Source organism: Trichoderma reesei, assembly GCF_000167675.1.
Source record: "Trichoderma reesei QM6a unplaced genomic scaffold TRIREscaffold_33, whole genome shotgun sequence".
Taxonomy (NCBI): Eukaryota; Fungi; Ascomycota; class Sordariomycetes; order Hypocreales; family Hypocreaceae; genus Trichoderma; species Trichoderma reesei.
The window spans coordinates 82763-109109 of record NW_006711180.1 but is presented as its reverse complement, the minus strand read 5'-3'; the positions used below and the strand labels follow the sequence as shown (position 1 = coordinate 109109).

General features: G+C 45.4%; 10 protein-coding genes across 10 annotated transcripts; 4 read left to right on the top strand and 6 right to left on the bottom strand.

Moving 5' to 3' along the window:
• Positions 1–125: 125 nt before the first annotated feature.
• TRIREDRAFT_70175 (uncharacterized protein) lies at positions 126–1018 on the top strand (the record flags this gene model as incomplete). Its single annotated transcript, XM_006969488.1, has 3 exons — positions 126–196; positions 449–499; positions 658–1018. The coding sequence occupies 3 exons, from the start codon at positions 126–128 to the stop codon at positions 1016–1018; spliced, it is 483 nt and encodes a 160-aa protein (XP_006969550.1).
• A 129-nt stretch (positions 1019–1147) lies between these two features.
• Positions 1148–2252, bottom strand: TRIREDRAFT_5894 (uncharacterized protein; the record flags this gene model as incomplete). Its single annotated transcript, XM_006969438.1, has 2 exons — positions 1148–2137; positions 2220–2252. The coding sequence occupies 2 exons, from the start codon at positions 2250–2252 to the stop codon at positions 1148–1150; spliced, it is 1023 nt and encodes a 340-aa protein (XP_006969500.1).
• A 480-nt stretch (positions 2253–2732) lies between these two features.
• On the bottom strand, positions 2733–3992 carry TRIREDRAFT_112147 (uncharacterized protein; the record flags this gene model as incomplete). The annotated part of the gene is made up of 3 exons (XM_006969465.1): positions 2733–3275; positions 3341–3550; positions 3633–3992. The coding sequence occupies 3 exons, from the start codon at positions 3990–3992 to the stop codon at positions 2733–2735; spliced, it is 1113 nt and encodes a 370-aa protein (XP_006969527.1).
• A 749-nt stretch (positions 3993–4741) lies between these two features.
• TRIREDRAFT_112146 (uncharacterized protein) lies at positions 4742–8936 on the top strand (the record flags this gene model as incomplete). Its single annotated transcript, XM_006969487.1, has 14 exons — positions 4742–5010; positions 5070–5187; positions 5248–5603; positions 5673–6108; positions 6165–6338; positions 6432–6659; positions 6724–6936; positions 7003–7239; positions 7297–7497; positions 7958–8062; positions 8639–8647; positions 8759–8766; positions 8876–8882; positions 8934–8936. 14 exons carry the CDS (start codon positions 4742–4744, stop codon positions 8934–8936), a joined length of 2364 nt encoding a protein of 787 aa, XP_006969549.1.
• Positions 8937–12527: 3591 nt separating this feature from the next.
• TRIREDRAFT_124083 (uncharacterized protein) lies at positions 12528–13340 on the bottom strand (the record flags this gene model as incomplete). Its single annotated transcript, XM_006969464.1, has 2 exons — positions 13060–13340; positions 12528–12928 (listed from the first exon to the last, which is right to left on the bottom strand). Exons 1-2 carry the CDS (start codon positions 13331–13333, stop codon positions 12528–12530), a joined length of 675 nt encoding a protein of 224 aa, XP_006969526.1. The 5' UTR covers positions 13334–13340.
• A 2832-nt stretch (positions 13341–16172) lies between these two features.
• TRIREDRAFT_52489 (cytosine-purine permease) lies at positions 16173–17722 on the top strand. Its single transcript, XM_006969486.1, has one exon. It carries the CDS (start codon positions 16218–16220, stop codon positions 17619–17621), a length of 1404 nt encoding a protein of 467 aa, XP_006969548.1. The 5' UTR covers positions 16173–16217; the 3' UTR covers positions 17622–17722.
• Positions 17723–17830: 108 nt separating this feature from the next.
• TRIREDRAFT_70186 (glycoside hydrolase family 28) lies at positions 17831–19048 on the bottom strand (the record flags this gene model as incomplete). Its single annotated transcript, XM_006969463.1, has 1 exon — positions 17831–19048. One exon carries the CDS (start codon positions 19046–19048, stop codon positions 17831–17833), a length of 1218 nt encoding a protein of 405 aa, XP_006969525.1.
• Positions 19049–19739: 691 nt separating this feature from the next.
• Positions 19740–21075, bottom strand: TRIREDRAFT_112140 (glycoside hydrolase family 28; the record flags this gene model as incomplete). Its single annotated transcript, XM_006969462.2, has 3 exons — positions 19740–19790; positions 19838–20525; positions 20609–21075. The coding sequence occupies 3 exons, from the start codon at positions 21073–21075 to the stop codon at positions 19740–19742; spliced, it is 1206 nt and encodes a 401-aa protein (XP_006969524.1).
• A 1765-nt stretch (positions 21076–22840) lies between these two features.
• Positions 22841–24701, top strand: TRIREDRAFT_5890 (sugar transporter; the record flags this gene model as incomplete). The annotated part of the gene is made up of 7 exons (XM_006969437.1): positions 22841–22869; positions 22928–23039; positions 23097–23183; positions 23239–23954; positions 24013–24101; positions 24158–24314; positions 24374–24701. The coding sequence occupies 7 exons, from the start codon at positions 22841–22843 to the stop codon at positions 24699–24701; spliced, it is 1518 nt and encodes a 505-aa protein (XP_006969499.1).
• A 268-nt stretch (positions 24702–24969) lies between these two features.
• On the bottom strand, positions 24970–25518 carry TRIREDRAFT_70201 (uncharacterized protein; the record flags this gene model as incomplete). Its single annotated transcript, XM_006969461.1, has 1 exon — positions 24970–25518. The coding sequence occupies one exon, from the start codon at positions 25516–25518 to the stop codon at positions 24970–24972; it is 549 nt and encodes a 182-aa protein (XP_006969523.1).
• Between the last annotated feature and the right edge of the window lie 829 nt (positions 25519–26347).

Below are 26347 nucleotides of genomic sequence, written 5' to 3'. Positions count from 1 at the left end.
CATCCTCAGCGTGTCCATTGCCATTCCTCCGAGTGTCTCAATCGCCATTGACCAGCACAGGTGTCTGGCACGCCACGTATCCTCTGCACTGCTCCTTGTTTCCCCGTCCACGTCGAACCTGAAGCATGGGCCTCGCCGACCTCAAGACCCGCTGTCGCCGGGACTATCCATACCTGCTGGAGTATAGAACCAGATGGTGAGTCCGATTGCATTGCTTCATCTTCGTCACACCTCTCCTCGCACCGTGGTCCACGCGTCCCGTCCCAGCCAGTCGGGTTGACTGTCTCTCAGTCCCTGCTGCATACCCGTATGACGAACCCACCTCTGAGCCAGGCGTTGGCAAGACACAAGCTCGACAGCAGAGCAGGCCAGAGAGATTATTCAGCGCTGAGATGTTCCACTGTGTTTGAGAGGCTGTGTCCCATGTTGATGTATTTTGCCGCTACAGGAACGACAACGACATGTACGATCACATGAACAACTCAGTATATAACTTCTTGTAAGACTCACCCGCATATACGCGTTGAGCCACCTGGGAAACTTCAGTCCTGGTCACCCAACTCTGTTTCCTGCTTCCTGACTCGGTCGACACTGCATACCTTTGGCTTCTGGAGACTATAGCTGACTAGTTGACGCGCTGGATCTGCTGCATGCTAGATTCGACTCGGCCGTGAACAGCTATCTGGTCGAAAAGTGTGGCATTCACCCCCCTACATCACCTCAGTACGGCCTGGCAGTGCACTCCCACACGGACTTCTTGGCTTCCATTGCCTACCCGGCCGTGGCGGAGGTCGGCGTGCGCGTAATCAAGCTCGGGAACTCGAGCGTAACCTACGAAGTGGCCCTGTTCGAAAAGGGCTGTGACGAGGTCAAGGCTGTGGGAGGCTTTGTGCATGTGTTTGTTGAGAGGGCCACGGGGAGACCCCCCAAAAACGGCATAAATACCCAACTACGGGAAGCATTGGGTAAAATTCACTTGGGACCTGTCGTCCCACCAAAGGAGGCAAGCAAGCTTTGAGCTGTTGGTTGTGCAGATGGTTCTCGTATGTTTTCACTCTTCTCTGTATGGAGTCAGCGATTGGATGCCTCGTTGAATGGCTTCAGTTTGTGCTCATATGCGTCGTTGTTAGCGCTGTTGTCTCTTGTCCTATAGAAGCTCGTACTTCTGCGCTGATCCATTCTCGTCGCCACTTCTGAACATCTTCTCCATAAACTCGAGGTCGGCGAGGGCCTGCTCGGGCGTCTGCAGTGGGTTGATCTTGCCGTCGACGAGGCTCTGCGCCCAGGCGGCCACCTCCTCGCTCACGCCATTCGTCCTATCAAACTGCTTGACCTGTTCCTCCCCCCCAGCCGGTTGCACCGTGACTGTCTCGCCAGCCACCTTAATGGCGCCTTTCTCGTACGAGAAGTTCCACTCGAATGCCTGGAGCAGAGACCCAGCCGAGTTCTGAAACACGCCCGCCGTCCCGGACTTGGTCTTGATGATGGCGTTGACAGTGTCAATGGGCGGCAAGTGTTCGCACGTCAGTGCGGTAAATGCCTGCACTGCGTCCGGCGTGTTCTCGTCGCCCGTTAATAGCAGCCTCGTGGCCGCAGCCCAGTGGACGCCGCCGTCGAGCAGAAAGCCTCCTTGATAGTCGGGCGTCTTGCGCCAAGCGGTGTTGTACCATTTGTTGTCGGGCTCGATGCGCCACAGGACGCGGACGGTGAAGTTGTTTACTCTGCCAAACTTTGCGGCCTCGCTGGCGGCATAGGCGAAGCTGGGGTAGAACCGGATGTTCTCGGCGACTGCAAAAGTGGCTTTGGTCTCTGAGCCAATGCGCTGAGCGGTGGCGATGAGATTTCGTGCTGTAGCAACATCCTTGGCGATGGGCTTCTCGGAGAGGACGTGTTTGCCAGCAGAAAGAGCCGCTTCAATGAAAGAAGGTTGACTGAGAATGGGGAGGGCAATGATGACGGCGGTGATGTCGTCTCGTGCAAGGAGGTCTTGGTACGACTTGCCGGCGCCTGAGTCTTCAGAGTAGAGATTCGGCTTAGGAACGGAGTCGGGAATAAGGCTGGCGGTTTCCTCTGCTGACTTGAGAGACCTTGAGTAGATGGCAGCGAGATGAAAGAGGTCGCATTTGAGAACCGCGGGCTGCGCAAAGCATTAGCTAGGGTTTTATCATGTTGTCATATTGGCAATAGTCGATAGAACTTGCCAGATGTGATGCCTTGACGAACAGGCCGCCTCCGATTATGGCAACTCCCATGGTCGACGGCATGATGGGCAATTAGAGCGGTGCAGGGATATATCCTCCGTCTTCCAGTGAGCTGATTGATGCAAGAGTCTCGATGAAAAGATGGGACAAAGTTGAAAAGCCGTTGCAAAAGTCTAAATGTTCAACTCATCTTGTCTCCTTCTAGAGTGGTTTAAGAGTGGGGGAAGGGTTCCGCTGCCCCGCCTTGGAGATTGGAGTTCATCATCGAGGCCGAGAGTCTCGTGTTCTCTGGGATCAGAGAGTAAGGAACGATTAGATTATGGACATACATACCAAGAGATAGAAATATAGAGTCAAAAAGCGAATGCGATCAGCATGGATGCTATGTGTTGGCAACTAGAAAACCGCCATCCTTGATCCGATGCTTATACATGACTGTGATGCTAAAGCTCCTCTTGACAGCCAGATAGCTCGGTAACCGCGTTGCTCCATCATCATCAATGACCCCGTGAACATTTAACTCAGCATTAATCATGGATCATGGCCAAGTATCATGAAATCAACCTTTTTCCATATCTCCTTGATCCGATCCGCAAATTCAGTCTTCAACAACGCCTTGGGCCCATCGTCCCTCTCCAACTCCAGAAGAGCCACTCGAACCGGCTCTATCACTGCAGGGTGGAATAATCCCATGTCGAACAGGCTCAGAATGTAATCCACCAACTGCCGTTTCTTGAGGCCGGCATCATTCTGAGCCTGAACGCTGCACTCAAGTAACTTCTTGTAGCACAGCCCGGCCTGCTGCTTCGTGGTGACTGTGTCGGCATAAGTCTTCTCGCAAGCGCCGCTTGTTGCAGCAATTCTCTCCTGCAGCTCCGGGATCCTGGTTTGGCCCAGCTCGCGGTCATGGTACGCCTTTTCCAGCGCGACGAGCTGCTCCTTGTAGCCCTCGAGAACCGCAGTTTGACTGGCAATGCTGGCATTAAGGTTGGACTCCTCCCGTTCGCAGTCCTTGATTTTGTCCTTAATACCAGATATTTGCCTAGCTATCCCCGTCGGATCGGCCCATTTGGGCTGGGTTCTGCACGTTAGTCCACAGAAATGACAATGATCACCGAGAGACGACTCCCTGCACTCACAATCGTATTTTCTAGCTTTCTTTTCATTCTCCTCAGCTTAGCGGCAGCTTCCGCGACGGCTACAACTCCCCGCGTCATCACTTCAATGTCATCTTCTGTGTGTTTAAGTTCTGCCCTGGCTTGTTCCAATGCCTCAGGCATTGCAATGGTTTCGAACTCTGTGACTGCGCTTTGGAGGTTCTGAATCTTTATGTCCGTCGTCTCTCGAATCTGGCATAAGGTTGGTCAAATTAGGCTTCTTATGCTCTTGCTGAAATAGTAACATTTTCATTTAGAAAACGAACATGGGTACCTCTTGGCTCAGTTGGGAAACTTGAATGAAGGAGTCCTCGGCGAGAGTTTCTGCTGCTGCAAAGGCATTAACCCCTTCACTCAAGATTGACTCAATGCGGGTGACGACTTCGGTGTCTCCGCCTCGGTCATCAAAGTCTCCGTGAAGCTCGCTGCATAGCTCATGCACCTTGCCAAATGCTGTTCTGAGGCTCGTTAGAGATGTGGCCGCTGAATCCTTTATCTGTGCGGCGAGTCTGGCTGAGAATTCGACGACTTGAACAGCAATCCCTTGGGCCTCTCGCTCGTAGGATTCCAGGATCAGCATCCAAGTCGGCCTCATAACGAAAGTCAGCTTGTCGTTGCTGCTTGAGAAGTTCATTCTGGATATCCAATCAAGGGGTCCTAAAGCTCGCTCTTGGAAGCGTTGTATGCCCCCGGCATGTTTTCCAACTCTTATGCCCGGTTTCATGTCCATCATGTGTATGTGGATAAAGCTGCCCAAGGAAGACGCCAACGGTTTTGCATTTCTGTTTTTCTGTGTCGAAGAGCCTTACTTATCCAGAGCAAGTTGCTCGTTAGTGGTAGGCTTGATGTTCGACTCTCCCCTACACTTTCCAGCCGCAGCTGAACCATGCATTCCAGTGTTTCAGCAGGCACAAAAGTCTAAATCTCATCGAATTGCATCGCCATGTCGATTGACATCTTCATCACCCAATCGCGATCGTGACACACTCAGCCCGGCGTATGATGGCGCAGCGCATTCAGTTTCTAATGACAATTGAATTGAAACGTCAATGTGATTGTCGATGGCCTTGACTCTTTTGGAATGCAAACTCTGTCACTTCTCAAAGCCAAGAGGCGACTAGGATGAGCCAATCGACCACTATTGGACTCCAGCTCGGTTGGTAAGCTGTCATACCGTGCTTCAGCTGAACTTCAAGCGACCTTTGATCGTCATGCTTGCCTCATTTGGGAACGCGTCACCTGAGCTGAAATAAGTTTGTTCTGTGAGAATGTCACACTGCTCTCTGGGCTATTCACCTATAAATATATAGAATACGTTCACCTATTTGATGTGTTGTTCGACTTCTTTAAGCGCGATGAGGTACTGCAGGAAAGGTAAGCATCATGGCTCTCGCACTCGGACATGATGAGCTTGAAAAGCAAGCCGCCATCGTTGATGAGCAGAGGCGACAAGAAGCAACGCGTACGGATGCGTCCTCGAGATTCATCCTCGATATCCAGAGCTCTCTCCTGTACTCCATGAACTGGAGCGAATTCCTCTCAGCCGCCCCGATGGCCATCAGTCTTATGGGTGCGTGCTATGTCGCATCAACGGTTCCCGGCGCGACCTCTATAACGCTGTCTCCGCCTGAAGGGGGCTTCAAGCATTTAAGGTCCTATAACCACGTTGGTTCCGAACGGGTCAAGACCGTGCTAAGATATGACATTATAGCTGGAGGTCCCTCAATGCAAACCTAATTGAGTGTTCCGATATGGGTCGAATCGCCTTCACCCAGGCTGAGGTCAACCTGGGAAACATTGCCCTTGTTTCCACGAATATGTTCAATATTGTGCGTATAGGACCGTGCCTTCTACCTAGTTCCTACCTGAGACGCTAACTGCCGAATCAGATTAAAGACATTATAAGCACCCTCGGGGACCGGAATGCTGCCAAGGACCTGAAATTCCACATGCAGTCTCTGAGAAAGGGGGCAACCAGATGCCAAGAATCAATTACTGAGGTCGAAGAAAGTTTCAACTTGTGGCAAGCCTACGTCCTAGAATTGCACCAAGCAAGTGTTCAGGAGGAGACAAACACTGAAAACATGATCCTTCACAACGAGATTGAGCTGGAGGCTAAAAAGAGCCGGCTCTCTGGAGTTACTGAAGCGCGAGATATGGCCAAGGCGGCAGTTGAGAGAATGGGAAAAGCCCTCGATACCGCGGAAGATGCATTCAAAGATGCTGCTGATAAGTTTCCGTCTGGGTGAGTGTTCTCTTTTGACACGAAACTCATCCCCTTCAGTTGGCGTTTACCTGACCTTGAACTGCATAGGTGGGAGGTGATTGGGATGCAGTTTGTATCATCAGTCGCAAATACGCTTTCGTCTACAATGGGAGCAGGAATGCTTTCTTCAATGGGCAACACTGGCTCCGTTTTGCAGGCGATCAACATATTTTCCTCGGCAGCCTCTGGAGGAAGAAATGTTGAAGCCACCAACAAGACAGAGCCCAGCAACCGGCTTCAGATTCCTGACGTGGACGATCCGGCATTCACTTATGTCCCAATGGTGCTCTCCAGCGTGCGATCCTTGGGAGCATTGCTAAGCGGCAAGGATGGCGGGGTTGATTGGGATAGCATAGTGAAACCCGGAAGCGAAGACGGCTTCCGTTTCATTAAATCTCTCTTTGAGAAAGCAAAGGGCTCGCTACAAGCGTCTGAGCGACCACCCAGCAAAAAGCTCAATCAAGTATTGGACACCACAATCGAGGTAACAGAAAGCAGCATAACTCTTCCATTTTGGATTTACGTGCTCACGGTTGTCAGGTTATGGATGAAGTATCCGATACTGCAGCGCAGTTGAATGAACTTGGGACAAACCCTCCAGACAAATCTTCGGAAAAGGTTGTTAGGTGGAATCGGCTGGTCAACGAAGCACGTGAGGCACTGCTGGAGCTGAACGGTATCCTTCAAGCTGTGCCTGGGGGCGCCTCTGGACAGGTCAGTGTGTTTGACTTATCTTTGTCAGGTGCATGACACAGGTCTCCCTATTGAACAGCAGTCATTCTATCTTACGGCCGCTGACTTTTGCAGACTCCTCTGGTAAATGCCGGGCAGCCTGTATCCAGCCATGGCAGATCTGACTCTTTGGTCGCCAACTACGTCGAAAGTGCCAAGTCGAATCTGGAGCTCACTCTAGCTGGGTTCACCGCTGCCCAATCCAACTACCAGAAAGCGTCAGACAGTCTTGTTGATGTTCAAGTAGCTCTCTCTGGTATCATGGAGGAGCTTGCAGTACTCCAATCGAACAAGATATCCTTTGTGAGCCTTCGCTATACCTCTCTGTATTCGATCAGCGCGCCTTTTCTAATGATGGATGAATCAGACAACGATCAAAAATATCCTCATCAAATGCATCTCCACGCTCTCCAAGCTCAAGGCGGAGATTACAAAATTGGCTCGATTCTTCCTTGCGATTGGTCAAATGATCGATCATGCAATGGAAAACCAGATCGTTAGGTTCATTGACTACGTGGAAACCGCAACGAGCGATGGGCCATCGATTGCGGGCTTCACATTTACAGATCTTCGCCGCCAGGTATGCTCTTCATCGTGAGATGTCGGCATCCTCCCCTCGTATATTGACCTCTTTTTACTTGCATAGACAATCTTTACATTCACAATGATGATACGTGCTTACCTTGGCATGTTTCGTGGCATTGGCTTGATGTATACATCGGTGTCCAAAGAATACATCTTTCCAGGCCTCGAGTTGTGTGAACAGCTCAGCGTCGAGGCCAATGCCTCCAACAGTCAGCAGAATGTCATGGACAAGAAATTGAGAGATCTCAATAGTTTCATGAAAGATGCACAGAATGGTGTCAAATCTACGGTCAAAGATGTTGGTGGTTCCGCCGTTCAGTACAGTAATGAAAATATCGACTAACAGTCGGCACAGAATCAACAAGAAATAATGGGAAACCTCGAGGAGTACGCTCAAGAAGTTGCCGAGAATTTGCAAATGCTTTCGCCCATTGCTTCATCCGACAGGCAGGCAATCGCATCCGGAACTCAGGTAGTCACTACTACTGTTCACGAGCAGATTGACAGAGACAAGGGGCTACTCCTGAGGCCATTCAATGACATTGGCTCCTTATTGGTAGGTCGACCTTCAGATATTCCTCGCCACTGGATCGTAAATTGAGATGAACGCTTTGCTTATGAAACAAACACAGCCGCCAATCGAGGCTTAATCGACGAAATTCGAGGTAGTGAGGGTAACTTTAGCTGCTATGTCTGCAATGCTCCATTGATGGGGTCATTATGTCCATGTATGACTAGTGAACAATCTGACAATTATCAGTCAGATATGATATGTCGCTATACTAGTAAAGTGTTGGACTATTGAAAGTCATTGAGTTTCCACTGGATGCTCTTGCGTAGACTCAGCTTTGACTTCCAGAGGGCCACCGTCATTTTCACTCTTATCCACCGGATTCCTTGACTTATTCGCCGGGAATGCATACTAGATTAGGGGAATGAGCGACCTCTGCCACGCTCTTATTTGCTGCCTTGATCAAGTCGCAGCCTCACATGAGTGATCTCAAACCATGAATCAGATAATCACAGAGGAGAACACAGAGAGGGATTTTTTCGCAGTCTGCTCTGGCTTCTTCAGTATGGCAGCGACAGTCTCGCCGATGAAAGGAGACGTTTTTTGCTGCGTATGTTTTGTTCCCAGAGTGAATGATTGTTGCAGTCTTGTTTTTCACCTTGCTTCTGAGTAGCCCACTGCACATGCCAACTAACACTGCTTAAACAGCTGTCACAACCTACTTAATCAAAAATTAAACTAACTGTTAAGCCAGCCTAAGTGAATTAGTATTATTTCTGCGTAACTGCATTCGGGTAGCCAGTTAACTTAGGCTCTAATATAATTCGCTTAAAAAGTATTTAGCTAGCTAAAAAGTATAACTTTTATAATTAGCACTAAGTAAAGTGTTTTTCTTATACCTTCTTTCTAGCCTTAGAAATTCTTATTAAACTACTAGACTATAATTAAATAAAAATATCTTACTACTTTTAAACTTTAATTAAGCTAAATTTAATATTATTTAATAGCTTAATTTTTAAAATATTTTTAAAGCTATATAATTTTACTTTTATTTTAAGTTATAATAAATTATAAACTTATTAAAATATTAAAACCTATATTATAAGTATTATAAGTTAATAAAGCTAATAACTAAATATTATTTTTTTTATTATTATATAAGGCTATTAGTAATACCTTTATAAAGTTAATAAAAGTAATATACTTTTAATAAGGCTTTAAAAAAATAATTAAACTTATAAAAGACTAGTATTTTAGCTATAATTAAACTATTTAAATACTTAAAAATAAATATAACTATTTAAAGAAGTTTTAGTAAGTATTTAATAAAGCTTTAAAAAATAATATATAACTTTAAGACTAGCGCTTTTAATATAAGCCTTATAAATTAATAATTAATAGTATTATAATACTTTTACTTTAGTAAAAAAGTTATATAAAGTAGGCTTTTTATTAATAATAATATTAATATTAATACTTAGTAATATATTTTTATTTATTCTTTATATATATTTTATATTATATTATTACTAAATTATAAGTTTAAATTATTTAGTTATAAAGTTATAGTTTAAAAACTTTTATTAGGCTATTAATCTCCTAGTAGCTATTAAGACTATTAAGGACTAACTAGTAAAATAAAATATTTAAGAAGTAGGTAATATTAAAGGGTTTACTTTTATTAAGGGAAATTACTATTTAAAAGGTATAAGAGTTAGTAATAACTTTATAAAAAAAGTTAAGAATATACTTAAAAATATAGCTAAAAATTAAAAAGTATTAGTAAATAAGTTAATAAATATATTATTAAAAGTATTAGTATTAGTAAAAAAAATAGTAATAATAAAGATTATAAAAAGAGATAAAAATAAAAATAAAATTATTTTAATAATATAGCTATTAATATTATAGCTTATAGCCTTAATATTATAATTAATATCTTTATTATATAGGCATTTAACTTTATTATAATTAAGGATATTTTTAATATTATAAATAGTATTACTAATACCTAAATTATTATTTATAGCACTTAAGGTTATAATAAGTATAAAAAAGTAAAAAAAAAAAAAGTTACTAACTTAAAAAAAGTTATTATTAATAAAAGCTATTTATAAGCTTATAATAATATTAATTAATTTATATAATATTAAGGCAGCTAAGGTAATATATATTATTATATATAAGCTATTATTTATTAATATTAAAGTATTTAAAATTATTATAAAAGATTATTTTAACTTTATTAATAATAAAAGTATAAAATATTTAATTAAGCTAGTTTATTAAATATATAAAGATTTAATAAACTTATTAATATAAAATTTATTATTATTAAATAAGGCTAAAAAGGTATAGCTAATAATAAACTTAGGCTAAAATTTAGCTTTATTTTATAATAATTATAAATAGCTTTATAATAAAAAAGAAATACTATTTAAAAGGCTATTATTATTTTAACTACTGCCTAGTATTAATTTACTTTATTAAAGCTATATTTATATTTATTTTTAGCCTTATTTTTTAATATCTTCTTTTTTTTTATTTTTATTATTTTTATTATTTTTATTATTAAATTTATTATTAAATTTATTATTAAATTTATTATTATTACTTTTATTATTATTAATAAAGTTTAATTTTAAGCTACTATTATTATTATTATTTTTTTTATAATTCTTAAAGCCCTAGCTTTAACCCTTATTATTAAAAAAGCAATTTTTATTATTATTATTAAAATATTATTAATAACTTAGTTAATATTCCTTAACTATATATTTCTTTAACTTATAAAGTATAAATTAAGATATAATAAAATTAGCTATTTCCCTTACTTTAATAATAACTAACTATTTTTTTTATAATAAGGCTTTAAAATATTTATAATAACTTTTACTTAAAGTCTTTTCTTTTAATATTATAAAATTATATAGCTTTATAATAATATATATAAAAAGGCATTAGTTTATAAAGTTATATTTTAAAGCACTAGTATATATAATTTTTTATTTCCTTTTATAATAATTAAAAATATACTTAATTATAGTCCTTAATAAAATATATTATAAATTAAATAGCTTATAATTATTATAAGGCTATTAATTAATATTTTTTTAATTATTAAAATAATAATATAATTTAATATAAGGCAGTATAATACTTTATTTTATATAAAAGCTAGTATTAGTAAAATAGTATTTTTTTTATAATACTTTTAGGCTTTAAGTTATAGCTTATAATAAAAAAGTAATATTATAAAAAAATCCTTTACCTTTTATTAATATATAGTAAAATAAGCTATTTAAAGTAATAGCTATAAGTATATTTTATATAATATTATTTTTTCTTAAATAAAATTATTACTAATTTACTTTTAAAATAAAGGCAGAAATATATATATTATTAATAGCCTTAATTATGCCTTTAATTATAATTTTAAAAAAGATATATATTAATAGTAGCTATATTATAAATACTATATATAACTACTATATAAAATCTAATAGCTTTTATATAATTTAAGCTACTATTAATTAATATATTTTAAAGTAATATATAATATTTCTTTAAGTTTTATTAAATATATATATTTATAAAAATATTATAACTTTTTATTATATAAATTACTTATAACTTTTTAATATATTAATATTATAACTTAGCTAATTATAAAAGGCTTAAAATATAGCCTTTTTTATATAAAATAGTTTTTTAAATCTTTTTTTTAATTCTTAAAAAAGCTTATTATATAGCTTTTATAATATTATAATTATTAACTAATAAAAGCCTTATTATTTTTATTTACTTTATTTATTTTATTAAGCTTAGTATTAACTGCTTTTAAGTAAGCTAGCTTTTATTACTATAATTACTTTTTTTTTTAAAAAATATATTTAATAGCTAATAATATAGTAGCTTTTTAAAAGTTTTAATAATACTGCCTTTAATATTTATAAACTAGGATAATATTAGCTAATACTTTATTATTAGCTATATTAATAACTTAATTTATAATTATAATAATATTTTTATAAAATTAAAAAAGTAAGCAGCTAAATATAATTAAGCCTTTTAAAAGCTAAAAAGTTTTTAATTACTATCCCTTACTATTAGTAGAATTAATTAAAGAGTTTTAGTATTTATTCTTTTTATAAATATTTATATAGCCTTAGCTAGCTTAATACCTTATAATTAAGGGTTAAGGTATTTAAATTCTTATATATAACTTTATGCTAATAATCCCTTTCTAATTAAATAAGGTTAACTTATTTTTTAACTTTTTAGCTAGGCTAAATACTTTTTAAGCAAATTGTATTAGAGCCTTAACCTTGCTCTTTATAATTTAGCCAAGAGCCTTCTCTCTTATGCGTTAATACTTATAAAAAAGTAAGGGACTTATAGGTCTCAAGTATTGACGTAGAATTCAGACGGAAAGAATCGTTGAGATTTTGCAGTAACGGCGGCGTCGATGAATCTTCATTGGTCGTCAATTGCTACGGCGGACATAGTAGAAACGAGTGCATCATGGCCCTGGAGAGCATCTTCAACTGCTCCTGTTGAGGTTATGTCAGCTCTCTTTACGTTCACTGCCTCGGGTAACGTCGATTGAGAGATGAGCCGCGCTACAGCAGTAACTTCGGATCCGACTTTCAAGAGTCCGTTTATGACATGAGGCTACGGCTTTCAGCAGCCTAGATGATGATTAGCCTTGCTTAGCGTCTGGGAAGGAAGATGCATATTGAACAATCGTAAGCGCACCCAGCACTGCGACCTTCTTGATGACATACCTTTATGTCAGGCAGTAAGATGGAGTCCTGTGACTTCTTTCAATTCGCGCTCATTTCCCTGTCCTCGAGACGAATCGAAGGTTCCCGATAGTGCACCTGTATCCCTGTACGACTTGCACTCTTAGGAAGCACTCGTGGCATCTGATATCTGAATTGACACTTTCTATCGAGCGATGCGACCTGGAGGTTACTACAGAGTGTCTACTGAGTACGAATACTGATATCGATGCCACCCTGGCCCGACCAAAGTATTTGGGGCACCATATACCATTTTGTTCATGCGAGCGATCATCGCATTAATGAACGGGCTGCGCTGACCATCAGGATGCGCGAGTACCACTGGTGCAGGTTCTCGATCCAGCCGGGCATTGGTCCCTTGTCACCTTCGACCTTGCGATCACTAGGGAAGAAGCAGCTCTTGAGCGTCAGTCGCGCCACTTGAGCGTCCTTGTCAATAGTGGCCCCAATGGCAAACAGGCCATCGGAAGCCCGAGGACCCTGAGTTCGGGGAGAGTCGCCGCAGCGGATCGTGATCTCAGTCGGCGTGCGCTCAACAACCTCAAAATGGTCCGTTACAATAGTACCGGGTTCAAAGTTTGAGGCAGCGATCTGTTCTGGTGTCCACAGTTGCGAGGATGTGTCGGCGCCAAAGTACTTGCGATGAAGGTATCGTCGCTGGATTGAGTAGCCTTTCAAGTTTGTCAGCAAGAGAGAAGCCAGGTCACGTCATATCTAGCCTGCCTGTGGAGGTGAGAATATAGATTGAGGGGCATTGACCACTACGCAAGATTCGAAACGAAGCAAAGGGGACAAGACTCACCCCAGCCTTTCCAGACGGCGCGGCAAAACTCGAGGGCCAAGTCGCCCTCCTTCTGCAGCAGTTCCGGGCGAATGCGGTTCAGGGGGATCGTCTTGACGCAGATGTCGTTGGTGGCGGGGTTTCGATGCAGATTGTACTTTTTGAACGTGTTGGAGCTGTACAGCGCGTCACTGAGAGGAATTGGCGCAATGATGCTGGTCGACAGGCGGACGTAGCCTAGTGCTGCCGCCGTGCCGAGTGTTACCCCGAGGCTGGCCTTGCGGATGATGCCCATGGTGCGTGCGTTGTGTGTGTGGCTTGTGTGGTATGTGAGATGGGTGTTCTTTGTACTGCCGTTGAGGGGTGAAGCTGGCGTTGAAGACTCAAAGTCCCTCGTTGACCAACGCGTGGAGCGTTGCAAGCAAGAGAGGAACGCTGGAAGGGGTTAAGGAGGCTTGTTTGAGTTTTCCTCAGCCCTGTGTGACTCGCACTATTTGCACATTCTTATAGCAACGCGCTCGACTTTTTAGCGTCATCAGCCTTTGGCCCACCGACGGTTGCCATCATGGTGGCATTGGGAACATGTTTGGTGGAAGCCTTCTACCGACTCTACGCAGTGGTAATGTCCACCAACTGCAGTGTACTCGTACACACAAACAAGTATCCGCAAGGGCGCACTCAGGGCGAGATGGTCAGGACTTGTATATACATTCAGCGGCTAGAGCCAAGCGCCGCTCGACTTTTAGACACATCAAAGTTTTGTCGTTCAAAACAAAAACAGACCTATGAGGAGAGTGGTTCGTTCGTCACCATGGCAAAGCCATTTGAGTAAGCTATCATGCCTCTACTCAGCGGTATCACTTATGGATAGGTAGCAGTCTTTCAGTCAAAGAGAGGGTCAGAAACTGCAATTTGCCGACATTGATCGTTCCTTCAGCTTTACGTTGACGGCTGGGGCATCGGGTTTGCAAATCTTCTGCAACATTATGAGGTGTTCCCTCTTCTTGTACGATTGCAACGACACCGATAGATTGAGAAGAATAGCGATGGAGACTTGAACGAGTGATTACAGGTCTATAGCCTCTCTGTCGGAAGACCGAGAAATGTAGTAACCCATTGTTGGCTGAAAGCAGCATATTACGATAAGCATCATATTAGGGTAAGCAAGGTTAACCTGCAAATTGAGCGCGCGATCTCCTGAAGTCAGATTTGTGATGGGATCATCGAGTTTCTCATTCAAGCTTGTTTCAGAGATGCCCTTTTTTATTGAGAAGAGAGAAAGCCATGAAGGATATGTGCACACGCACTCAAATACAGACATGTGACTTTCTGCCTCGCACGATCCTCGTGAATAAATGCTGTTAACTTCTTCTACTGAGATGGCCCGACGAGCACATTCTAGAGAGCCCATTTGATCACTCATGGCTTTTTTTTCTTCTCCGTATTGCCTGAACATTGCCATATTAGGTGCATCAAAGGAATTGGGCAAACTTCCAGGCTCTATTTTCCAGCACCATCTCGAGAAATGGATACTGCCGGCTTTTTTATTTTTTGTTTTTTTTTTTGACGCCGTTAGTTGAGTGAGCAAGGTGGATGCTGTGAAAGTGCCGGGTGGTCGTGCGCAGTGTGACAGCTCTGAGACCACTGGCGGAGCTTGCTTGGCACGTTGTCTGGGGTCAATAAGAATCTCAAAGGGCAACTGAGTCAAATGTAGGACTGAAGCCACGCACGCTCTCGAAACAACGAGCTCTTCAGAGACAGTTGAATGGCAATTCCAGCGCTTATTGAGTGACATTGGTGCAAAGGCCATGCCGCGGCGCCAAACTTGGAGTCTTATGCGAACTGCCATTCTAGCTACCTTTTATTCCATATGAGGATCTTTCGCTGGCCCTCAAGAGCTGACCGACTCGACTAGATGGTAGAAGAGAACTTCATTGCGACATGCCGACACTCGAACAGCCTATCTGCCCCATAGAGATAGATAGCCGGCCATCTACTTCGACCCGATACTGTGACTTCGGATCTCGGGCTTAGAAATGAGTGCCTCTTGTGCGTTTAACCCTGCACTCTTATAAACACTCTCTAATCACCTGGTGATACGGAGCGCTTCGCCGTCCTAACTAGCAAAAGATCCGGCGACGATTGCCACGCCCAGGCTTAGTGCCCGGAAAGCTTGACCGACCAACCCCAGTTCTGGCCAACGGGAAGGGAACTGCCCCGAATGTCGGCATAGCCGTGCCGTAGCGTCGTACTGCCAGCCTTGCTACGATTCGGTCTTTTGGCCACTAGTGCCAGATATGAACCGCAGAGTGCTGATAGAGACGGGTTCGAGATTGATGACAGATGACCAACACAGCTTGACTGACCGGAGCAGTAACACATAGAGAGATGCTCATTCTGCTTCAAGGGGCCTCAGTGACTGCTGGTCGAATTCGCGGGAGCATTCGAAGGGCACTGGCATAAAGGCATAGATCTTGTGATCAACGGTGAGACATCAATTGATAGTAGTAGTAGTACTACGTGAGACAAGGTCTGTTCTTCCCGTCATGAAATTCCTTCATTTCGTCTCCACCCCGCGTTTATCATCGACTAGAGCAGGAGTTTTCCCGTTCCCTGATATCCCACCTTATGGGGCGCTTTTCGGGAATGGCGAGCCGGTGCCCTTCTCACAACTAGACCCTCTCGCTAAGGGAAAGGCAGCACGGGTGGCGCATCCAGATAAGCCAACGGACCGTTTGAACGTAGTATTACCAAGTACAGTCCTCTCGAGGTCGCGTGAGTCGGCACACAAAAGGTCGCAACTAAGAAAAGTTAGTTGCCCAGGGGCTGCTCCAGTATCGTATCTGGCCTGGTCTTATCTGGAGGAGTAGGAACGGGAATGGTTGAATCGATGTTTAAAAGGGACAGCTCCCCACTGACTCAAATCCCAGCAAAGGAGAAAAAAAAAAAAAAAAAACAAAGTCGTGCACCTTTGCATCTTTTCCTCTTCCTCAAGGCTCCCACGGCCTAGAGAATTTTTGCAAATGGAGCACGATCCGGAACTCGGCTACAGGGCGCCTGGCCAGCCTGCCAACGAAAAAGATGCCACAGCCGTTGTATCTGACGACAACTCTACCGAGTCGGCCCTTGGAGGAACCGGCAGCGGATTGCTGTTCCGGCTGCGCAGAATCGAGGCTCAGATGGACAAGAAACTCGGCATCGAGTCCGAAGCCATCGTCCGCAAGCAAGAGGAAGATAAGAAGCCGGTTCCGTGGATAGAGCAGCTGACAATGGCCTTGCTATGGGCGAGCGGAACGATGAATACGTCTTGCTTCGCAACGGGCTTCCTGGGTGCCGAATTTGGATTGAGCCTCAAGCAGGCCATTCTCGTCACGATATTCGCGTCAATCATGGGCGGTGCCGTTACCGGCTACTGTGCAACGTTTGGAGCGGCGACAGGGCTACGACAGATCAGCGTGAGCCGATACAGCTTCGGCTGGTGGCCGAACAAGCTCATTGCACTGCTCAACAGCATTCAGCAGATGGGATGGGCGGCAGTGTCCTGTATTACGGGCGGCCTCGCCCTGACGGCCGTGTCTGATGGCCATGTCTCACTGATTCTCGGCATTGTTATCTTGGCGGTGGTGGCGCTGGCCATCTCCTTCGTTGGCCTAAACGCGATCCTGGTGTACGAACGATACGCCTGGATCATCTTTTTCGTCATCTTCATGATCATATTTGGCGAGAGCGGTCGCTTTGCGGACAACTCTTCACCACCGGCCGCTTCCGGCGCCACGCTGAGCGGAGCGATTCTCAGTTTGCTGGCCATCGTCTACGGCTCGAGTGCCTCTTGGTGCACAATGGTCAGCGACTATTACGTTCACTATCCGGCCAACGTCAGCCGACTCAAGGTCTTCCTGATGACGACTTTTGGAATCGCAATCCCGACATCTATCGGCATGGTTGCCGGCTGCGTTGTTGCCTCCGGATTCAACAACAAGCCCGAATGGAGTGACGCCTACGACCAGGGTCTGGGCTACCTGATCCAAGAAGTGCTATATCCGCGTGGCTTCGCAAAGTTCTTACTTACTTTGTTAGTCCTCTCCGGCATCAACACCAACGTCATCAGCATCTATAGCGCTGCCATTTCGTTCCAGCAGCTTGCTCGGCCGTTTGCAGCGATCCCCCGCTTCATTTGGACAATATTCTGCTTCCTCTGCATTCTTGCCCTGGCTCTTGGCGGCCGAGAGCAGTTGAACGCCTACCTGCAGAACTTTCTGAGTCTCCTCGGATACTGGTGCACTAGCTACGCCATTATTCTCTTTCAGGAGCATTTCATCTTTCGAAAGGGCAACTTTGCGAACTACGATCTCGACAACTGGAACAACCCTGCAAAGCTTCCTCTCGGCATTGGTGCCTCGGTCGCTTTTGGACTCGGCATTGTTGCCTGGGTCATGGGCATGGATGAGACGTGGTTTATCGGACCCCTGGCAAAGACGATTGGAAAGAATGGCGGCGATGTTGCGAATGAGTTTACGTTTGTGATTACGGCTTTGACTTTCGTGCCAGCGAGATACCTGGAACTCAAGTATTTTGGCCGGTAGAGTAGCCGGTCTAAAGATGGAAAGACCGCCTGTTTTCAGATACGCGATTCACGATATACCTTGAAGCGATCTACCTAAAGCAAGAGACACAGTTTGCGTAGTGAGAATAAGGACGAATGTCTCTCAATTGACCACGCTGAATCACGTCGATGGTCTCGCGTCGAGCGCTTTCGAGTTGCCAGATCACCGCGGATGCTTTATGCTAGACCTTATCCGCTGGCGCCAGCAGAGCACGGCACCCCGATGCTACTGGGCGTGTTTGCACATTGAAACACGGCTGAGCCGCTCGGCGGCTTCACCGTGATGTTGCTCAAGGTGAGGCCGCACGACCCAGCAGCTGGGCAGTTGAGGTTTGCAACATTCGGCGAATAATGGCTGCTTGTCGTCCCCGAAAAGTTCCGCACCACCACGCCTTTGACTTGCGCGGTGCTCGGGCTGCTGCTGCAATACGATGCATCTTCGCCGTAGCAGCTTTGAACTTGGAAAGCGTAGTCGGTGTTCTTCAACACAAAGTTCTCAAAAGTCACATTGGTCACGATAGCTGTGCCATGTTTCGGGGGGCCCGGGTAAAGCTTGAGACCTGCAGCCTTGGTAGAGTCAATCATGGTCGCTCCGCTCACGAAACAATTCTGAACCGTGTCTGTATTTCCGGCACCGCTGCCCAAGCTTCCGACGGAGATACCGTGGCTACCTGTGCAGGTGATGTTGGTAACGGTCGCGAAGCTGCTGCCTGGCTTGAAAGCAACGCAGTCATCGTCGTTTGTGACTGTGGCGTGATTGATGCTCACGTAGGTTGACTGTCCGATGTCCCAGCCGTCAGTGTTGTGCGCAACATTGGAGCTGTTGCTCACGGCGTAGAGAGTGATGTCGGTGTAAGTGACATTGCTGGAGCCGCCGGTCACCGAGTGAAAGACATTTGGAGCACTCTTGAAGTAGAGGTTACGGACGTTGACGTTCTTGGAATTGTTGATGTAGAAGAGCGTCGGTCGTCTATACGAAGAATTGGCTGCAAAGACGTCCCACGCAGCTTGGCCGTTTCCATCGATGACGCCTTTGCCCGTATTTGAATATATGTTCGCGCCGTTGATGCCATCCATGAGAAAGATGGCTCGTAAACCTTCCCAGTAGTTGGTGTCGGATATGGCTTGTAGAGTGCCTTCGATTTGCAACGTGCATCCAGAGCAGCCTTTGAAGCTCAGGGCCGTATTGATGTGGTAAGTCGTAGACGCAGGGATAACAATAGTCCCAGAGGAGCAACTGGCGATCGCGGATTGAATCGCGAGTGTATCATCTGTCGCACTTGAACGCCCCGCTACTGGCGTACACGTCGAGGCTCTCTTGATGACCTTGGTCGGAGGTTGCAGCAAATTCACCGCAGCGACGTTGGCCACCACGGCCACAAGAACAAGACACCCGCCAAGGAGCATGATGGAAGTCGATGACGCTTAGTGGATTGGCAATTGGTTGGAGTAACTGGATGGTCTTTGTCAGTGATCAAAGCCAATATTGGGACGGAGGTCGTCCACTCGAGATTTATGTTTGGAGGTAGGTTGTAGGGTCCTCTCGCGTGGGCGTTCTCGCAATACGACGTTGTAAACGAACCGGCGCCCACATTGTAGTAGAGTTTCATTGCATCTTGTAGCATATATAGACTAAATCGTTCTATCGTTTGATGTCGCAGTGATGTGTCTTTTCTCTCATTGCCATTGGCGCGGTAAAGCTTCACGCGTTTGGACTTACAATGAACGCGAGGCCCCTTTGTACCAGAACACTGGGACTCAGCTTCGGCATCATGTATAGTCACATTGAAGGATGCGATCGTCCTCGAGGTTTCAGTGGGTTATGAATACAGTGACCAAGGTCTACATGCATTACGAGCCTACGTGTATCTGTAACCCAAGTCGAGGTATTTAGATGGTCATTCAATGCAGGGGGAGTTATCATTTGAAAGCTAAAGAAAACCCTAATATGGCAATAATACTCTCAATTATTGCCACCATCCTGCTCGAACATAATCCCGAGGCCAAAATTGTTTACGACGTAGCCGGGACACAATCTATGTCTAGCAGGCTTTCGTCCATATTGGTGCAAATCCACTGAGGAATCCTGCCACTCGGATTAACCACCGAGATGTTCTTCGCCGCGATATTCACGCTTTTCTAAAGAACTCTGTGTCAGGTTGTAGTAGTACAAGTGCCTCTCACGATTCGACTCACCTCCGTAGACGAGCATGTCAGGGTCCCAACTTTAGGGTCATACTTCTTCGAAGTTGTTCCCCACATGTTTTTGAATACGACATCGCTGATGGTCATATTGGAAGGATACTTGTCGCAGATCGTCTGGTTACTCTGGCCATAGCATTGATTGATCTCAATAGCCCAGTCATTGTTATTGTTGTGAAAGGTGTCGTAAGTGACGTTCTTGACGTATCCGGCCCCTCCACCTCCAGAGAGACCGGGTTCAAAAGGAGTATCAGTGCCAGGCCACACTTTGATACGAGCTCCGTCGCTGGCGTTGGACATCGAGATATTGTAGACATATACGTGTTCGACGATATCATACTCTGCCGGATACTGGCCCAGAGAGCCGACTGAGATCCCGTGAGAGCCGTTGCACTGCATGCCCTGCACGATGATGTTGGTGCTGTTCGGCTTGAAAGATACGCAATCATCGCTGTTATTCACGTAGGAATCTTGTATAACGACTGAATCGCTTCGAAAAGTGTCCCATCCATCGCCATTCTTGGCCGGATTCTTGCTCTCACTCTTGACTGCGATGTCGATATCGCTGACCAGAATGTCACTGCTATTGGCAATGAGATTAAACCACTGAACCACATTAGCAACGATTCCAGATGAATAGGCGAAGAGATACCTGCATCGGGCGAATTTCGCATCTTCAATCCTGTGACTGATCCACGATCAAGTCCATCCAGGACAAGAAGAATGGGACGCAGTAGAGTAGGCTCGACTGCAAATCGATCATACCAGGCTTGGCCATTTCCATCAATCAAACCGTGTCCCCCACCGTAGATATTGACATCTTTTCCTCCAAAGCGCCAGAAGGCAGAGGAGTTTTGGAAGTCGTACTTGAATGAGTTCACCACCCAAAAGTCGATGTCGTTCGTGAATTTGATGGTGCCTGTGATGGCCACATCTACAGACTCCAGGAATGTGAGATCGAGAGGAGAGGCAATCACATACTCCTCGTTTAAAACCACAGTGCCTCCCCTGTTGCACCTCTTGAAAGCTTTGAGAATCTCAGGTGCGTCGTTACTTCCGCAACTCGGAACATAGCATGTCTTGTGGCGTTTAGGAGAATGAGGAAATGCATGTCCTGGCGACTTGGGTCCCCATTGAAGGTTTGGTCTCTTAACGGGAACTCTGTGAGCATCAATGAGTTCCGGAAAGGCCAATAATGCCACGCCGACTGCCAGACGACTGAGAATTGTCATCGTGCTCCTTTGCTTAGCCACTTGCAGTGACGAGGCTCGACAAGGGTGGTTTGGACATTTGCGGTCAGCTGAGGATACTGTAATAAACCTCCATTTAGAAACGTTGATCAATCATTTTTATACAGCCATTTTCAATTCATCCGGCCAATTTGCCTATTATTGCTCGGACTGCAGCAGGGAAGACCGTGAGCTTCGACTAGACATACCCAACCTTGGCAACTCTACTGTACGGAGTGCTCGCCACTTGCCTGTTAATTTAGTATTCAAGCAAGGAAGTTTTCAAGAAAAAGAAACAGGGCACCCATCCTGGACGATGGGATTATCCCGCCAATGGCAGAGAATCACAACCGTCAGGGTCATTCCCCGCAAGGACAGGGAGTGCAAATCTCGGCTCCAGATGCGGGGAGCACATGCTTCTCCAGCCTCTCCACGCCCAAGCGCGCCCACTGGCAAATTGATGGGGGGTCTCTATTGCCGAACTCAATGGTTCCCTGGGCCTTGAATGGCGCGGCTAACAATATGATCATCCGTACGAATGAGATTTTGATGTCTTATGAATGATGGGATCTCATGTTACAGTACAATTGTACTAATGTGGGTTCAACAAATACAGGAGATAACGAAATGCCGTCTCCCTAAGCTCATATATAGATGGCTGCTCTCGGGCACTACTATGCGCGTGTTCGGGATAAAGACGACCGAGCAAAAATCGAGAACAATCATGAGTTGGCGAAAGTGCGGCGGCAAGGCCATCTTCTCAGTGTAAGCCGCTAATATTCCAGGCTGTTCAATGAGCGTGAGTCACAGAACATTGGAACGACACTTTCTCAGGCGAAACTTTTGCTGTGTCTCGGAACTTCGAAAGATGTTGTTGGTATATGCTGAAGTGAGTTTAGATGTAACAAGATATATGTACCTATATGGTCAGTCATACACGACAAGCAAACGGAACTCGGAGGGAATCGCTGATATACGAGCATTCTCCGTGTGAGCTCCAACTTGGAGAAGGAATGAGCTATGGAATACACCTTTTACCCCAACTTGATCGGTCATGCTACATACAACTGAGTTCAATGACGAGGTAGCCCCGGAGCAACGAATCTCGAGTGGCAGCTTCGATCCTAGGCTGCTTTGAATCAACTTCTACTGCCAGGTGATTACTTTATTCCTGCTTCGGGGTCTCAGCTTTTGTATTTTGATCCGTCTGCCGTGATGGAACCTCAATCTTCGGATTCGGATGCTTCCTATGAGAATAGCACAGCGCATGTAGCGGTTGAAGATTGGGGATAACCTTGTGAGATGCTCATAGGCTCGGAGGTCTTTTACCGACGTGCATCATCACGGATAGTTCGTTCTCATGTGATGTGTATAGGAACCTGTCAACCCCAGCTCCCTAGCTACAACTGCGTACGGGGCCATTGGACAGCGTGTATCGTAGGTCAGGCAATTTTGGTGCCTTGTATAGGTCACCGTACTAGTAGCCAGGTATCGTTTTTTCCAGTCAATTCTGCTCAGAGAGATTCCCCGTAGCGGCTTGCGCGAAGGAATACTCTGCATGAGGTTGGTCTCGGCGCTTGAACAAGCGACAAGGAGTAGGCGTTGAACTATCGCCTGTTGGGGTTCCTCCCCTTCAGTTTTCTTTGATATATCCTTTCCTGCTTGCTATCCCTTATTCTTCTGTGGTATTACTTGAACCTATGGTCCTCAGAGTCCTACACTAATTGAGAACACAGAGTAAAAGAGATAGCTTCAGAAAGTCCGCAGAATGGCGTCGAAGAAGAGGGTATACAATTGGTAAGTTAAATCGTATCGCAAGCCAGGCGTATGAAGAACCTCTAACCACAATTTTTAGGTACATCTCTATGGTAGCGGCCATGTGCATGGTTCTATATGGATATGACGCATCGGTATACAATTCTGTTCAAGGCTCAGACAACTGGCTGGCGTACTTCGATCTCGACACCGTACGTGAACAGGGCAGAGAACCTTGGGGGCTAGAACATAACTGACGGATAGCATAGGAGCGAGACACTTATATGATTGGACTCATCAACACGACTTACACAATCGGAGCAATTATCGCGGGTTTCTTCCTTGGTGGCCCAATTGTTCGTCTTGCTGCGCCATCCCAGGACGCGAGATGTTGACTGACATGGATGATAGGCCGATTTTGTAGGGCGAAGATGGGGCATGTGGATTGGCTGCTTTACTACTGTTATCGCGACGTTTATGCAGACATTCGCCCCTCGACATAGCTTAGGGTGCTTCATCGCCGGACGCGTTCTCGTTGGCCTCGGGCAAGGAATCGCTTTGACATCCGGACCGGTCTACATCGGCGAAATGGCTCCTCCTCAAATCCGTGGCCTCATCATGGCTTTTTGGCAACTCTTTTACTCTGTCGGTTCCTTTATTGCCTATTGGATTAACTACGCTTGTTCTCTCCATCGCAGCTCGTTGGGAGAGTGGGACTGGAAGATGGTGGTTATCTTCCAGATGATGGTGCCAATCATTATCATGATACTATTGCCGTTCCAGCCCGAGTCGCCTCGCTGGCATATACAGCGCCATGGCAACATGGAGGCTGCCAAGGCTGCTCTCCGCAAGATTCGCGATACTGAACAAGAAATTGATGAGGAGGTCTTGGCGATTCGTGAAGCTCTTGAGTATGAAAAAGAGGCTATTAGCAACAATTACACTGCCCTCTTCAAAGACCCCTCGATCCGCAAACGACTTTACCTCGCTTTCATCATCAATGTAGGACAACAGCTGAGTGGCCAAGGAACACTCAACACATATTCCACGGCGATCTATAAGAAAGTCTGGACGTCAACGCAGACCATCAACCTTATCAATGCTTTGAACGCGACCTTTGGCATCTTGTAAGTACTGTTATCGACTCCTGTTCTCTAGGCCTTCAAGACATCTAAACAAAAGCAGGTTCACACTGAACGCGACATGGACAGCTGACCGTTTTGGTCGCCGCTGGTTGTTTATCATTGGCGGTGTTGGCATGGGCCTCTGCATGTGTAAGCGCCTGCTTCGCAAGGACTCTAAAAGCTGCAGAGACACTAACAGTGTATAGTATTGGTTCCCGTGATCGGCCAAACCACTCCCGACATCAATGGCACCAAGACGAAACCAGTCGGCATCTCCATCGTGTTCCTGCTATTTTTGTTCATCTTCTTCTATAAGCCGTCTTGGGGTGCAACAACCTGGATCTGGACCTCGGAAGTTTTCAGGTATGTGTGGCGTTCCTTCATCATTTGCCTGCATACATGTGCTAACAGCATGTCTCCAGCATGAACGTTCGTGCTCAGGCAATCGGCATGTGTAGTCAGATGCAAAACGTGGCCAACACCATCTTCCAGCAGTTCTTTCCCACATTCTTGAAAAATGAGGGCTTGAAATGTCTTTACTTCTTCATGGCAACCAACTTCCTGCTGGTTGTGTTTGTCTGGTTCTTCATTCCCGAGACAAAGCAGGTTCCCCTGGAGGAGATTGACGTTCTTTTCGGCGGCGTCAACCACGTGGATAAAGGTGCTCAGATTCTCGGCGCTCCGGAGACTCGTGGCAAAGAGCTGCACGTAGTTCGACAACTCGAAGATAAGGAGATCGCGGATGCTTAGGTGGACATTATCACCTGTGTGAAGGGCCATCGGAGGAAAGGGGACATTAAGATTTGCGCTCCTTGTATCATCATTTGGCTCCGTGGGGTATCAATCACGATTACTGTGAAACGATGAAAGGTATGCTTAACTGCAACAGGAGCTTCATAATTTGCGAGAATGAATGCTTGTTCTATTGCCGAATAATTGATTCCTCTTGCCGGCTATGAATAGTATCGACTGCTCTAGCTGATGATTAGGGCATCAATGTTGATGCACCTCCAGCTGTTTACGCGTTATCCGGGCTGAAGTCCTTTTCCATTTCGATAAAGCACAGCTCATCGGGTAGGTCCAAGTTGCTGAACCTTTCGCGTGGAAAGGGTGTGGTTTCCCCCGTCTTGCGATAGCCTCGGCGGATATACCACTCAATCAGAGCCTTGCGCGACGAGAGGGCGTCGAGAGAGAATCGGGTTGTGTTCCACGTCTGGCGACAGTAATCCTCGGCATAGGCCAGAAGAAGCCGACCAACGCCGTTCTGCTGGAAGCGCTGGTCAACCGCGATCATAGACAGACGACCAGTGTTGTTATCGCGCTTCGCGACCTCGATGGAAGCGACAAGCGTATCGTTCTCGTCCAAAGCCATGAGGACCACGTTGTCGGGGTTGAGAATCTTTGGTAGGACATCCTCAACGCCTATCTTGAAGCTCGACGCGAGTTCTGCATTTCCCGTCCAGTCTGGCCTGCTGTCCTCGGCGCGAAATGCGGACTGCACGAGTTGCTGAAGTTGCACCGCGTCTTCTAGAGTCGCGGAACGAAATTGGAGGTTGCGAGTCGCCATGGTTGGTTGGTGTGAGACCTGAAGCTGGTTTGTACCTTCGATTTGGAGTATGTGGAATGATACCTAGATGCCGGTGCATTATTCTAAAGTTACCTACTCTACGTTTCAGGGCTCATCACCCTTATATGCCATTTTGCCCTCTCCATAGCAAGCACGAAAACTAACAGAAAACTTCCAGTTGGCTTCAATCCTTCTGTCGAGTTTTTGCAGACCCGTCAAAGCAAGGGCGCTAATGACACAGCGAGACTTCGAGTCACCGCCCCTTGATACCGACAAAAGCGACCCAATGCTCAAGCTGTGTCAATAATCGTCGAAATCAAAGGCGCAGAGATCACTCGATATATGTGCCCTTCGAGAACAACGACGCCCTTGGCCAATATTAGAGGCGTATTCTTCTGCTTGTGTAGCTCGCGCCTTTCATTCTTGCCATCGCCATCCATTTGCTTATTACCGATGGTCTCTCGTTTTCGGTAAGCATGCGCGCACGAAAAAAAAACAAAAAAAAAAATCAAAACAAAGAGAAATGTTTACTTGTGCTCTCCCCAAATTGTCATCGGTCGTCAACCACTTCTTTGGGAAAGGAAATACATATCAATCAAACGTCTTTACGTCTATGAGTTGTTTCTCTCCCCGGTACATGACTGCCGGCTGGGCCAGAGGATCTCCGCCCATGTTCTTTCGCGTAGGACTTTTCGTCTCCCCGCTGGCTAAATAGCCAAGCTGACCAGACGCGATGCGATGGTGGACTGAGGTCGGGAGGCGCTTAACTCCCCGAGACAGAAACGGGCTGGTGGACGATACTTGCGACGCAACTTCATGTTATAAGCAG

Coding starts and splice junctions, on each gene's coding strand:
- TRIREDRAFT_52489 (XM_006969486.1), top strand. CDS start 16,218: ATGGACAAGAAACTCGGCATCGAGTCCGAAGCCATCGTCCGCAAGCAA.